Raw genomic sequence first — 15,932 nt, 5'->3', positions numbered from 1 at the left:
TAATGTCTAAAATAATCTCAAAGAAGGCTGGAAGGTATGATGTTAAAGTCACTTGCCTGTATACATAAACAGTTCAACACATGCCTTAAAGCTAAAACATAACTGACAAGTATTTTGTGGCATACATCTTTTTAATAAATCTCATAAATGTACAATATGTCATTTCATTTTTATGAGACTTCTTTTTTTTCTAACAATAATATATGTACTTTTTGCTATTAGCAATTCATCACATAATTATTACGACTTTATAACAATGATAACCAATTTCTTTGAGAAAAATCAAACCCTTGAGGCTTATAATACAATTTATAAAAAATTTAAATTTATACAAAAACGACCGACTACATAATAATCAATCATTTGTAACATTTTTATATCATGAACTGCATATTTTTGAAAGTTAAAGGTCTATTTCTGTACATCATTATAGGTGTGATGTCATAAATACAAAACAATATATACATTGATTAATTAGTATTAAGTTCATATTTTATTTCGGATAATATCATACAACTTTTGATCTTTTAGTTTCGTAGTTAGAAGGCCGATCCCACAAAATCATGACGTGATTTGACGCACTATTTACAAAAACTATAACTTTATGTACACAAAGCATATGCTCTTAAATTATTTACTTGCCACCTCATCAGTACAATTTTAATCGTCATCGTCGTCAATTCTTGCTTTTGAACTCATTTTTTAATATATGAAATCCATAACATCTGTAGTAGGAATTTTATTTCATGTTTTTTAATGCAAGAAGATATGACATATAAAGGTAATTTACTACCCTCCATAAAAAATTGAAAATTAACCAAGTACTACATAGAATTGAGGCCTAGATCGATCACTAGCTGTACTTTTGATACATCTAAAACATCTTGATTTTTATACAAAATTTATTTTTTCTCCCGCAAAAAAATATTTTTTTTTTTTTAAATGTGCGAGAAATGATTGTACTACAAAGTTTTTACAACCGGCAGAAGTGTGAGAGTTGTGAACTTATTGCAACATGATTCAGATAAGTGCACTGTTTTATTTTCCGTGACACACAACTCAATAAGAGTAAAATCTTACAGAATATAACGATTTTATTAGTTGAATGCACCTAGATTGCCCAATCTAAATGTAATACGAAAGCGTATTAAACCAGGATATATAGAAAAGGAAAACCCTTGATGCATGTAGTGGTTTTTAAATACTATCAGATCGCAACTCATAAAGAATGAATGAGTACAAAACACTCCAGATACATTTAATGGGAATGACGTCCCAGTTTTATTGTAAATTATCTCATTTTCTTGAGAAAGGAAAATGGAGAAAAATAGGACACCGTAAGGGAAATAGAAAAACAAAAATGGCAAAGCATACTTTTGATTTTTTCTGATGGGATTTCTTTCAAATAAACCAGAAAGATTCCCAATAAATCCAACACAGATAATACAATTTTGAAAAATCATTTTTTTTTTTAATGTTAAACAACCCAAAGATAGAATTCCTTAACAAGATCACAAGACTAGAATGCTTCAACCTTGACAGTACAATGACTTCATCTTTCCCCCATGCTTTTACTTCTTTTACGTCTCGGAGCTAGCTTTTTAAAGGAACTCTACTTTTTTGACGAGATGATGAGACTGGAACTTATTTTTGAGATTAATATTCCATTAGAATGATGTAGATCTACAACAATAACTTGTGTGTACAATATCAGCTCATTTGCTCACATTGTTTTTTGTGTATTTTTTTTTTCAAAATAAATATTCTAACTGTAAAACATTGAAAGGCTTTTCACTAAAATCTAGCTAGAAATAGCATCAAATTTAAGACTTATAATTTATTTCTGAGTATATTTCTTAATTATCTTTTGCATATCTTTCTGTATTAAATGTTATGTAAATAATTAAAAAAAATAAATTTTTTTTTAGGTTTTGAACCTCAGTGGAGTTCCTTTAAATTCAATTATTTTTTTTAAATTTTAATAAAAATCAGTCAATCAATCAATCATTTACAAGACCATCTCATATACATTTATTTCTGAGTATATTTCTTAATTATCTTTTGCATATCTTTCTGTATTAAATGTTATGTAAATAATTTAAAAAAAAATTAAAAATTTTTAGTTTGAACCTCAGTGGAGTTCCTTTAATTAATTTTTTTAAATTTTAATAAAAATCAATCAATCAATCATTTACAAGACCATCTCATATACAAATATACTAACACTTGTTTAAAAGATGGGGTAAAAGCCATCATCAATAAAATACAACTAAAATTTACAAATTCAACAACATTCAACAAAATCAAAATTTTATGATTCATCCGTTGCACTTAAATCTGTTTAGAACACTTGCACAATCAAATTAATTATCCACCCAGATAGCAATGAAAAATTTCTGTATGTCATACCAGAGAGAAGGGGAGAGATAATCCTGTCAAAAACCTGGTTGTATGGTTTATCTTATCTGTTAATAGCTTATTGAACTTCAGATTCTTTGCGTCTATTCAAATACCTATTGTATGCTTGATAAATATACAATTGTCAATCTCATTTGAATATCAAAAATTTGTAAATAGTCTTATCATACAGTGATATTTTCATTTAGAAAGTCAATAAGATTGTCTGGGGTAACAATTTGCAAAAAAATTAAACACAAGCAATATTTAGCAAACCCCGGATTATGAATAAGCTAACAAGTATATCCTGAATTTCATGTATGTGTAGATTACACAAAGTATTACAGAATTGCATGTATAGAGATTTTTTGTAATTATGATTATCTGAATGAGGTCTTTAACTTCTGAGAAGCAAAATAGTTTTGACACTATCATACCCTATAACAGTATGTCCTACATGTATATATCATGCTGGCTACACCCCACCCTTCCCTTAATATTAAATAAATTATCATAAGTATATATGAAGACATTTAGGCATAGTTTGTCTACTTTATCACACTCCTGTACTGTAGAAGTTATACCATATTTTTCCAAAAAGTATAACGTAAACATTTTCATTCTTGGCCAATCCTATACATGTATCTTTAATATCATTCATATTATGTGTAGTCTTTCTATTGACAAATGGTAAACACTTGATTTCCTTACATTACTGTAAGAGTTTTATTACAGTTTCATTTTCTTTTAATGTGACTTATTATTGTACAGTATTTCCAAATTGATAACAAATTTTACAGGCATCCATTAAGTCAAAGAAATGAATATGACTTTCTGCGGAAAAATGAGTGAAATCTAACTGTTTTATATTGTTTTAATAATGGACTATACAGCATGTTAGATACTAATAAAGTAGGAGAAGATACTAAAGGTGAAGTGCAAAAAAAAATTGTCACGAAAGAAACAAAACACAAACAAAGTGCTCTATTGTCTTCCATTTAAAATACTAAATTACTATATTAACTGAACTGAAGGCCATAAAACAAGTGTGTGCGTGTGGTGTGTGGGCAAAAGAAGCTACAGCTGTATAGCAAAGGAAACTGTAACAGAACATCAAAAATAACAAGAGCTGTCCGTAAAGACTATTCTCAGAGCTTGACCTTAAGAATGGTGACGTAACTCTTTATGGGACCTGTACCTATCATGTAAGATACATTTGTAATCAGAGAGAACAAGTGAGTGAAGTTTCAGCCCATTCCCTTCCAAGTTTCAGAGATCCCAACTAAACACCCATTGAAGAGTATATATGAAAGACTGGTATATCACAAAACTGGTGGATAGACCAGATAAAAGAAACAAATAAACCCAAAGACCAAGTCAATATAATTCATGTACCAAATTATAAAACTCGAAGGTAGATTATTAGTTATTAGTTCTGTCTCAAATCTCAGGATTTTCATTGGACAATGTGACAATTCTGAGCTGATTTCTGACCTGAGATCTGAAATTAAGTTTGGAGAATTTCTTTTTAACCTTGGGTCCAGATTAACCTAACCCAAGATGGAGTGAGCAATTTAATAGACCCAAAGGTGCATAGAGACCAATTTATTAAATAAACCCCAAGGAGAAAATTAGAGACATCTCAAAGGGTACCCCACTGACACAGTTTTATCTCCGGCACATTTATCACCCAAAACTCCCTAACTTCTGATACCAAAGAATAATACACAAGAATACACAAGATATTCTGTGTAAACATGGCTTGTTTACAGTAGATAGCACACTTGAATAGATGTCATCCACTGAAGATGACAGAAATAAGTCAAAATGACAAAATCTGAGCAACGGGACCATCAAGCTGTTAACGTCAATTAAATTCTTCATGTCATAAGATGACTAAATTTAAATTCGTGGACATGTTGATAAAGTATAATGCTCTTGTCAAATTTTTTTTTAATTCCTATTTTTTAATATTATGCTTTCCTAAAGCACAGAATGAAAATTTTAGGCATTGAGGCATCTCAGTGGATATATTACATTCCATACTTTTCATATTAAGTATTTATTAGTAAATTATCAAGTGGTCACAAGACAAAAACTTTCCTTTCACATGACACTATGCAACTGTTTTGAGAAATAATAGGCCACTTCATCCAATCATATTTGACGACACAAACAGTGTATCACATGATCAAGATGGTCATTACAAATGTCTTATATTTTGCTTTGATTTGCAATGCAACTATCAAGACTAAGAGAAACTGGTTCAGAAATATATTACTGTCCACACAAAAGCAATTATCTAATTGGGCTATTGTTACGCAAAACTCGAAACACTGACCAATAGAAATGATAACATTTCTATATTCAGCCTTGGCATTTTGGGTTACCAAAGCACTATATTTATTGTCCCCTAGAGTTTCTTTAACCTAAAATTACCATGCTACATATCTTAAGTGGACTTGCCCATCTTTTAATCTGGACAAAACCATTCATCATTTATAAGGAAAGTTTCAAAATATGAATAGTGTAAGAATAGTGACCAGTGCAGACCATGATCAGATGGCATGCTGGCTAAATCTTGGATCTGTTCTGGTTGCCTGGTAGGTATATTCAGTTGCCACCAGCCTGTCAAAGATTTATTACCTCTGTTTATCAACAAATACAAACATAAAAACTTTATTAAAACTTCTGTCTTTATTGCAGTTATATTTTCTGGTATTAAAAAAGGTTACCCCAGTGCCAGCTGCCAATATAAATGTAGACATAAGAGCATGTCTGCTTAGAATTAATTCATAAGATTGACATACGCACAGGAAATACAGAAGTCATGCTTGACACTAATTCCCCTCACAGGAAACAGATTTCACACAGTTCCCAGACTTCCTTTCCATTCAAATATATGTCACTTCCTGTGCCTGCTTTCCCAGGGTTCCAAGCTGAGTTCCTGGCGAACAAGTCTTCTTTTTTTCGTTTACAATAATAATATATATTGTTTTTACAATATCAAAATAAGATGCAAGTTTTCAATTATAATTTATATAAATATATCTAAACTGAAATTGAATCAATATAATTATATTTCTGAAACAGTTGGCAACTTCTTTTTTTAATTTGATATTATGAGTATGATATTGACCAAACTCACACAATCTGTCAAATAGAGCTCTGGTTTATTAGAAATCTTATTAGAACAAGCTGTTACTACTTGTATATTTTTTATGAGTGTTATAAAGAGGAATGACTCCCTATTGTAAACACATAACTTTATTAATTATATATGCACAACCAGGTCCCTATAATGTTTCAAAGCAATCAAGGAATTGGGTCATCAAAATTTGTAAACATTTAAATTCTTTAAAAAAAACAACAACTGCATTTCATATTTAACTGCATCTCATATTAATCAAGTATCACTTAATTCGAAGCCACACCTGTGATACTAATAAAAAAGCACAAATATTTGGTTTATTGTATAAAATATATGTAAACATTACATGCAAAATCTGTTCCCTTGCATTAGTCATACTTATTCCACAACTTTTCTCAAGTTAGCACAGTAGGGGAGGACATCTGAATGTGGTAAAAAAAAGTAGCTCCTGCGTAATTCAAAGTGACATACCTATGACACTCTCAACACACTGGGGGTTAAGGAGTCGGCAGATTTCTGAGAGGAAATGCTGATAATGTAGAGGTCAGGTTACACATTTAAAATGACTGATGTACAACAGGCGGATATTGTAAAATGTTACATATATCACTCCTATATAATGTAGATAATTCAAGCCACAATTTCTTCTGGAGATTAAGTTAAATGTACACCAACGAGTCTTTGTCCCCTGACATTCTCCCTGGGATGTAAGAGCCTGTCAGAATGGTCTTATATAGGATCTCTGGTTAAATCTGAAAACTAATCTAAACCTCTGATAAACACAGAATTTGTTGCAGTTATTTCAATAACTTACTATGTGGATCTTCTGTCAAATACAGCTATCATCATTTTAAAGACAGAAACCACTCTTGAAGGTTAAGAGTAAACAAAGCACAGCAAGTTACAAGTCTTGAAACACAAAGAAAATACAAAGTCTGTCCCACCCAAGTCCTAAAACAGCAATCATTGTTTCTAAAAATATTAACTAAGTGTCTAAATTGATCATTATAAGCTATATACATATATTTTGTTTTTACCAATAAAACACCCATAATGCAATCTATTTATTTTAGTACACAACAAAAGAAATCAATTCATTGATGGCCCAAAAGGACTGCCATGCCACACTATATACATGATATAAATTATATTTACTCTTTGTTCCTCTATGTACCAATTATATGTAAATCAGTGAACAATTAGTGAACATGCTGTTATATTCATACAGGCCAGCTGCTGGCTATAAAATCACTGGGTATAAATATGTTAATGTAGCAGAGACAAAATGTTGCCATACTATTGACCAGTTTTTGTGTTTTTCTGTATGAATAATAAATACACTGTTATCACAAAAGTGCAATTGTTAACAATAGCATTATTAAAGCTGAAAAAGTATATTATCATCTTATTCAATACCCATAGATCTTAGACCTTTTTTGTTTAACTTCATGTACATGTATACTGTAAGACTTTCATTTAAATTATCCAAGACCAGGATCAGTGCCATTTGATCATGGTCTGCACTGGTTTAGTGTTGAAGCTATTCAGTCAGTTGAATTATTTTGAAAAATTTACTAAAAATTATGAATGGTTTTGTTTAGACTGAAAGACGTACAAGTTTATTGAAAATATTAAGCATGGTAAGATTTAAATGAAATGTAAATGACATAAGAGCCCCGTCAAGACAAAACCAACATAATGGGTTAGCGTCCAGCATGGATCCAGACCAGCCTGCGCATCCGCGCAGTCTGATCAGGATCCATGCTGTTCGCTATCAGTTTCTCTACTTGTTTTAGGGTATGTAATCGAACAGCATGGATCCTGATCAGACTGTGCAGATGCGCAGGCTGGTCTGGATCCATGCTGGTCGCAAACGCATTATGTTGGTAATTTTGTCATGACGCGGCTGAATTATGTAGTGAGACATACCAAGACCATTACCAGCTCAAGGACTACAAGACAAACATTTTACATTTATAACCCAACAAAACATTTGCACCTGCACATAATACTCATGGCAATAATTAATGGAATAATATAATCATGCTTCATGAACGTAGAGACGGCCATCAGGATGACCAAATTCAATACTGTTACCAGTTTGGGAGTCATTTACTCCTTGTTTAATGTCTTGTGACTTCCAAAATACAATGCTTTTCCTTCTTTACCTAGTCCAATGTCAGATACTTTGCAGTCTCTGACTTCCAAAGTTTGGAACTTGACTTCCCATTATAAACAATGAACAGTTCTAAAACCAAAGCCAGACATGTCCATCATTACACAGTGAACCAAATTAATATTCAATTACACAAGATCTATAATTAGCAAATGCACTTATTGACCTTTTGCATAGTTAAGTAATAGAAAGAGCACCGAAACACGAGGTTATCTGATTTGTACGAGGGGGCGTAGCCCCCCGAGTATTAATCAGATTACCGAGTGTTTTGGTGTTCTTTCTCTTTTGTATCATAGTCAAACATAAAAACACGTTCCCTGTTGTTACAATATGAAACCCCGGCAAAAATGAACCAATGAACGAGCATCTAAATATGACATTTCTGTCGATTTCACTTTCACTGCCGTCACAATATGTAAACCCCAGCAAAAATGAGCCAATCAATGGGCATGCTCTGGAGTGCGGGTAACTAATACCCGCACTCCAGTTAACGCACTGTGCATGTATATGTAAACGATTTAACCCTGACACATTTTCAACAGAAAGGTCTCCAAACTATGATACAATTACCCTTATTACACTTACACAGGCCATAATATCTGCACTCTGTAATAATCACCCTCAGGCCAATAAAAGTCAGCCAGCCTTCTTGAGCAAAATGCATGTGATAAGGACAGGGTCAATGGGTCAGACAAGTGGCAAAGAAATGCAGAGGGGAGTTAGTTGAACTTCCACGAGTGCATACAATTAATGCTGATCAATGTATTTATAGATTAATCAATCATCACAAAATTAAGATAATAAAATCGAACTTAAAAGTCCAACCTACATGTACTTGTTCAAATTGAAATTGACGTAAAATTATTAATAAATATACAAGAAGTGTGAACATAACCCGTTAGGAGGAAAAATTACAATGGCATTCAAAATTTCAATTCAGTCAGGTATTCAAACAACAGAATCATTCTCAATCTCATCCAGAAATTAGGCTTACATTTTCAAAAAATTATCTCATCAGAAATTTCTATGTTACTAAAAAAATTTTTTTTCTTCATACTATTTAATTGATAAGCATTTATTTCAATAATTATAAACTGATTTCTTTCATGATTCACCTCTGTGAATACAATTCCCTTACAAAATTGGTAAGTTTTACAATAAAAGCCATTCTCTGCCAAGTGATCTAAAGCTCCACTGGCTAGACAAAGGCTATCAAATATTTCTGGCAAATTATTTTGTACTCTGGCAAATAATTGATCTATCAATGGCTGTATACCAGCAATTTTCTGCCTGCAACACTGCAGCTTCTATTGCCTTGAGTTAAAGTACATAAATTTACCACATTACATGTATCGAACGCCAATAAACAGACTAATAAAATGCACAAGAGATCATATTTTTTAGATGATGATCCATAGAATCATTGTAAAAAGCAGAAATACATATGATAAATCATATAAATATACACTATAAAATTTGCACTAATAAATAATATTATATACAATTTCAAATGAACTTAATTAAATTAACTTGATTAAAATCATGAAGTGCCATAATTGATATACAGGTTCAGTGGTTGGCATAACTTGTAGAACTGTTAAAAGGTAGGTTCATCAAAATTTAGAGCAAAAACTTCTAAAAACGTTCATATCATACCTCATATTTCATTTTTCATCACTTAAATAATAATAATAATGAATTTGTAGCTAAAACAGATTTTCCCTCATCTAAACTATATAAGTCCTTTAGTCTGATTTAGTCACAATTTACAATAATTAGTGCCAAAATATTAAATTCGAGTTGGGACTTAGACACAGTGAGGATCCCACTTTACTGACCTTCCAAGAATCGTAACTTGTTACCTGAATATTACCTTTAGATGTGTAAAGTGGCATTTATATGCCCATCCAATGGTATATAGTAAGTGAATAGGTGAATGTCAAAATTAGTTTACGTTTTGCCATTACTATTTTCAATTTTATAATCTACTTCACATGAACGATTAATAATTCATGTGGCCAAGGGAAATTTTTGTTAATACCCATTGGAAATTACCTGTAACGGTCAATTTAAAAAAAAAGAATGGGGAAGTCTTTTTATATTTTTGGAAGATTTACATATTTTATCCTTAACATTTTCTACTATCTGAGTATCATCATTAATCAACATTATAAGAGTCAATCTATGGGAATATTGATATAATCATTAATTCAGTTCAACTTGACAATAAAAATATTCATTCTGATGTAGGTCTTGAAAGATGGAAACCGGTAGATCCTACAAACCATCCTGATGTCACTCTTGATTTACGTGTTAATAAAAATATGAGCATAAAGTCACATATTGCCATAACACTGTAAATAAATATCTTATTTGCACCAGTCCTATTCTTTCTCAAATTAGCAGATTTCCAAACCAAGTAAAGAACAATTTATTGGCTATTTTGAAACGCAGAAATTTTTTGATCTCTTTACAAGTTTACAGAGTGCTACAATACATGTACATGTAATTTATCAAAAACAAACAACAAAAATGAACTGTACTGTACTTCAAATTGACAGTGAAAAGCTATCAATATAACCAGATCAGAAAAATGCTGTTGTCGTAATTTATTTATGAAATCAGTAGACTAAGTGTTACTTCTGTATTGTTATCATCAGTCCTGAAAAATTTCATCTGTTATTTGCAGTCTTTCAACCTGTTTAAGACTTTAAGGCTACATTTATAATCTGAATCAACTACATTTTTCTTTTTTCAAATTCAATAATTCTTTCACACAAAAAAAATGGTATTTTACATTGACAGGGTGCTTTAATTAATCTGTTTGTATAGCAGCTCTATATTCAGGATGTTTGTCTTTAGCAAAGAGGATGCATGTACAGGCTGAATGTATCTTAAATGAAAGATCCCACAGGCAACCATTGACACAAAGCTACTTTATCTGTACAGCACACAAGGGCTTAAGACACTTCAATGATAAAATCTGTATAACTACCAATCCTTAGGACTCCAAAGGGGAGGAAATAGCATGAAAGACATTTTATAGGACACCAAAGGGGAGGAAATGGCATAAAAGACACTTAAACTCTCCTTTTGTGTTGAACTTAGAAAAGGTAATCTTGCACTTTCTTAAACAAACAGCATAATTGAAACAAAGAACTAAAAGAAGATATTAAACTTTTATCAAAATTCATTTACGTTGTGTATGTATGTCAAACAAAAAACTTCACTGTCACAAGAGAAATAACCTTCCAATTACAAAATCACTCCAGTGACTGAAACAATGGTGGTAGCAAATTGGTAAAGAGTAGATTCCTTAGTTAATAAACTTTTTTAATAATGAGTAAATAACTATAATTAGAGAAATACAAAATTATTCGGAGCTACGATCAATACAAATTGAAAAATGTTAGCATATTGTTTAAAAGTCTCATTTTAAGAAGACATATATTATCCACATATCAAGACAAGATGTTTCATGATTGATCCATAAATAAAGATTTTAGATTGAATTTTATGGCTATAAATCATTAGATGTAATTATATTTAACAATGTTTGTTCTTATAACATCCAATGATGTTTGAACAGAATAATAATATCTGAAATAAGCTCAATAAAACTTCAAAACTTGAACATGTTTAACAATGACAGTTATATGAAAATATATTTTAAGAGTAATTATATTTATAGGCAGAGTTGACCAGTGCCAAGTTGTTATAAAGGGCTAGGATGACTGGGGATAGGGGGAGGGGGGCAAGTTGACCCACATTCAGAAAATTAGAACAGACTATGCTAAAAATTCTACTGAATGCAAATGAATGATGAATAATATTGGTGAACAAAGCTCTACAGCTTATGTTTTGTGATATGTTTATATTTCATACCTACAATAAATAAATTTTGATTCGAAACAAAATTATACCAAAGTGTCTTGTTAAAATACAAAAGAAAGTTTACAGCTAGAGCTTGACAAATGACTGACATTCTCTCATATATTTGACGTCATTTAACATTTCTCAAACAAAGTTTATTAGTACTACCATTATAAACCAGGAAATATGTAAAGAGACGTAAATTAGTCACTACTGTTCTGGGCCAGTGCTTTCATGACTGTTTCAAATTTATAACAAAATTGTAATAATGTATTAATTTCTTTCATTGTTAACAAACATAATGGCCTTTTATCTGTGTAGATTACATAATGCCTAAATATTGCATTTCAAAGCTCACTGCATTTCAAACTTGATAAAACAGTTAACTGAGTTTTAAAACAGTTAACTTGAACACATATTATGTGGTGAACTAATTTCATATCTATAACATTTTAATACTTTCTATTATTATTTTACATTGAATTAAATAATTGTGATCTTTAACAATTAATTTTTACATAAACTTTGTTTGACAAACAACTTTTGATGCATTAACTTTTCTGTTCAAAAACTGAAATGTATCGAATATTTTGAACCAAGGACTAAAAAAATTGTTAAACAATGAATGGGAACTTTGTTAACAGTTTAAAATTCTCTCTTTCAATTGAAACCAAGAGACTGTGAGTCTATTCACTTCATTATTTTTAAGTAACACATAATTATATTATACTTAAATAACTACTTTATAAAATATTCTTATCATATTGACCCGTCTGAGCATACAGATACTTTCGATCACTTCATAAAATACCATGATAATAATATTCGGCACATTTCTTTTGATCTTTTGCCAAACGAAGCGTGACGAGCTAAATCCACTTTTGCCTCACCTATTTGCAGAACTTTTTCAACAGCTCCAGACTCCAGCAATTTAATTCCTTGATTGAATGGAAGTTTGTCACTGTCTGCATTTTCTTTTCCAACTTGTGAAAAGGAGGAATACATGCATATATCTCGTTCATTACGAGGAAATGACCAAAAAACTATCCGACTTTGAACAGGTTCGGGTATCCGATCGAAACGCTGCTCAATTTTTTGAAATGGTATATTTTCACCAACAATTTTAGCACATATGTCAAGAAGAGACTCTGTATTATGTGTTTTTCCACTTTTAGAAGAATTTCCTTTAGAATAAGATCCATTTTGGTCCTTTGAATTTTCGCCTAGCGAAACTCGCATCCGCTTAGCAGCCGCCATTGGGAACATCTGATTACTTAGGGGTGTGTGCGCATGCGTCAATTAATCGGAGTAAATTTAATACGCATGCGCAAAAGTGCTGTCAATCAAATTTATGCGCGTTGCGGGCCATTGGAATTCCCATTCTTCCGCAATATATTGTAATTGATGTGTATTACTGCCCTGTACCTTGCATTGACAATTCCCATTCATATATTGATTACTAGTAATAAAAATGTCAACAATGCGTAAATGATGTATAGTGCGTTTGAAAAGTTCAGTGCCTTAAGATTTCCTATTGTTTATCAGACAACAATACATTTCGATTTTAAGTGAATGATTTTTTAAATATTGAGAAAGACCTTGAAAGCTGCTCAAAGCTCAAAAATAGTTTGCAAATCCTAACAGTCTTAAATTTAATTTTACAATAGCTATGAATTTGTCGGGATTTTTTGTTGATAGATCTAGTGTGATTCTTTCCACATAACTCATTTTTTTCAGTTTGATGAATATTTTTCTGAGGCATTAAGTAAACGTTGTTTAAAATTTTAAATTAAAATGAAAGAGTAGCCTTATGTCTAAGAATTATTTTCATACAAGTGCAGTTTAATGTGTTTAATATCTTTTAAGGATCAATCTAATACTGAAGTGCATAGTAACACACATCGATTTGTGGCGTCATTCAAATTAATAAAATACATTTGTAATCTACTGTTTTTCAATTACAGACGCAAATCAATGCTTTTTAACGATTTTTTTTTTACAATTGTACACCTAATATATATAAATGAAATATAGGCTATGTCCAAAATTAACGTGACTCCATAAACATGCTCAGTATTACAGTATTTTCATGGGGCTAAAGTAGATTACATACCGTAAAACAAAACGGACAATAAAGGGACAAGTCAAGCTAAATGTATTCCTGAAAGATTTCTGCCTTGATAAACAAAGAGATGGACTGGTACCCACACAATATATATGTATATAATACTTATATCGAACTATGATAATTATGAGGCTGAAGATTGGACCGTCAGCTTCATTTTCTAAGATACGCAACTTTATCACTAATAACTGTTAGTTTCTGCAGTTGGTCACAAGTAAATCAATGGGACGGATATCGCTGTATACTGACCCAAACTTGCTTGGTTGCCTAGTGCAAAGGCGTGTCGTTCCAAAATTATATCAAAATAGACCATGGAGCAAATGTCTGCATTGACAAGGCCAAACTCCCAGGGCAAGAAACAATTCACTCATTGTTTAGTACTGGGTGGTTCCACGAACGGATTCGAGAGTGTTTCAATAAGCTTACAGCTTCCAATAAATCGGGGTAAAACAAATAAGTAAAAAGTCAACAAATGTCCGTGGGTCGGGGAGGGCAATTGTCCGCGGGGGGGGGAGGGGGGGTTCCGCTTTCCATTTGAATCGGTGTTCGATTGAAAGTTACTCACTTGTAATTTAGTAATATGCACTGCATTAAATTATTTTTTTTTTGTTCACTTGACATTGATTTACTTTTTAATACATGTACAATTTTTAATAAATCTGGAGACATGCTGCTTTTACAAGGTATCTTTTTAATAAAAACTGTTATTTCAAATTTGTAAAAAACCACATAAGCACACACGCACGCAGTTACATTTGACATGTAAGTTATCTTAGCCTTTGGGCTTTATCCAAAAGCTTTGTTTGGCGTTAATGGTGTCGGTACTTTGACCTCGGGATCATGGTAGTAAGCCACTTTGAATTCACCAGAGCATAGTTCAGTCACGGCATCGTTCCTGGAAAGCTGTCCATACTTAAAGCTTGTTCTGTTTACGAACACTATTTATGTGTATTTAATAACAATAGTAGATCATTCTATGTTACAAACTCTTCCGAGAATCGACCATAAGATTATGGAATCAGTGTCATTTTACGGTTAATAAATTTTTCATAGTGTTACTGTGACCGATTAAATGTGGTTTAAAACGGACACAAAATTGGCAATGCGATAAATGAACCATTTCGCTCCATTTTCTTTTTCTAAATATTATACCACACCCTCCTCTTCCACCCAACCTGAAATCCTGAAACCACCTCTGAATACAACGTTTTTATTTTGTCAATGCATATAAGCTATGTATACTAGTATATGATACTGACATTAAAGTATGTCTAAGGTGATATTGTTAGATGTACCACGGTGTTTGTAACAAACATTTCATTATCAAAGAATCGCCTTTTAGTCATTTAAGTACATACCAGTTGGCGAGGCTTCATGATATTTGAATGAATCAGCGAAAATCTCTTTACTGCCACAGCCACCGCAACCGCTACCGTACTATTATAATAGCTGCTGCTTGCGACCTCAACACAGCGACCCTCTATAAAGCAATTACCTCATAACAACAACAGTATCAGTCCATCTCAAAATAAGACTTCACATTAAATTTAACATCTCTATAGTAACACCTGTCAGCAACAATCGGAATGTTTGTCTTCCAAAGAGTATCGCTTTGTACAGGTTGTCCTATACTACAGACTAGTGTACCTCTCTGGCGTGGGTTCGATCCCCGGTAGATGCTTTGGTAGTTTAACACGGAGGAAGGTAGTCTAGTACTGGTGTAACTATCCAGGAATGATGGTTAAGAAACTACCCGCCTATATGACTGAAATACTGTTGGGAAAAGGCGTAAAATGAAACAAACAAACAAACAAACAATGAATACATTATTAACAGTAGTGATGATAATGAAAAATAATTTGAATTTTACCAATAGAATACGTAAATTTTAGTGGTTTTTAGGCAAGTCTGCAACTACCCCTATCAATTCAGTCAAATATATTAGGCAATGTGTCAGGAATACTTGACTTAATGAATACAAAACAAAGAAAGTTAACTCGTGTATTGTTTTTATCTTTGTTGTCGTAGTAAAATCGTCTCCCTTGCAAATTAGCCAGCTTAATGCAAATTTTTTGTTTAAAATAGACTGCCGTTTAAGGTGATATTCATTTTATGATTGCACGCCATTATCCATGTTTTAACTATAACTACTAGTTCATACATGAATATAATGATATATGGAAGACATTGAGTGACTGCAGGTTCAATAC

General features: G+C 31.9%; 1 protein-coding gene across 1 annotated transcript in view; it reads right to left on the bottom strand.

The window, feature by feature from the left end:
- Positions 1–12,862, bottom strand: part of LOC132737804 (zinc finger SWIM domain-containing protein 6-like) — a 60,971-nt gene extending 48,109 nt beyond the window's left edge. The window contains exon 1 of the mRNA XM_060725151.1: positions 12,488–12,862. Within this exon, the coding sequence (XP_060581134.1) occupies positions 12,488–12,854 (367 nt within the window). The 5' untranslated portion in view covers positions 12,855–12,862. The remainder of the gene's footprint in view (positions 1–12,487) is intronic.
- Positions 12,863–15,932: the final 3,070 nt, after the last annotated feature.

This window comes from Ruditapes philippinarum, unplaced genomic scaffold, assembly GCF_026571515.1.
Source record: "Ruditapes philippinarum isolate M1 unplaced genomic scaffold, ASM2657151v2 ctg3286_1_1_1_1, whole genome shotgun sequence".
In the NCBI taxonomy this organism is placed as follows: domain Eukaryota; kingdom Metazoa; phylum Mollusca; class Bivalvia; order Venerida; family Veneridae; genus Ruditapes; species Ruditapes philippinarum.
Note: the sequence above shows the minus strand (reverse complement) of the source record. Positions and strands in the feature narration are given on the sequence as shown.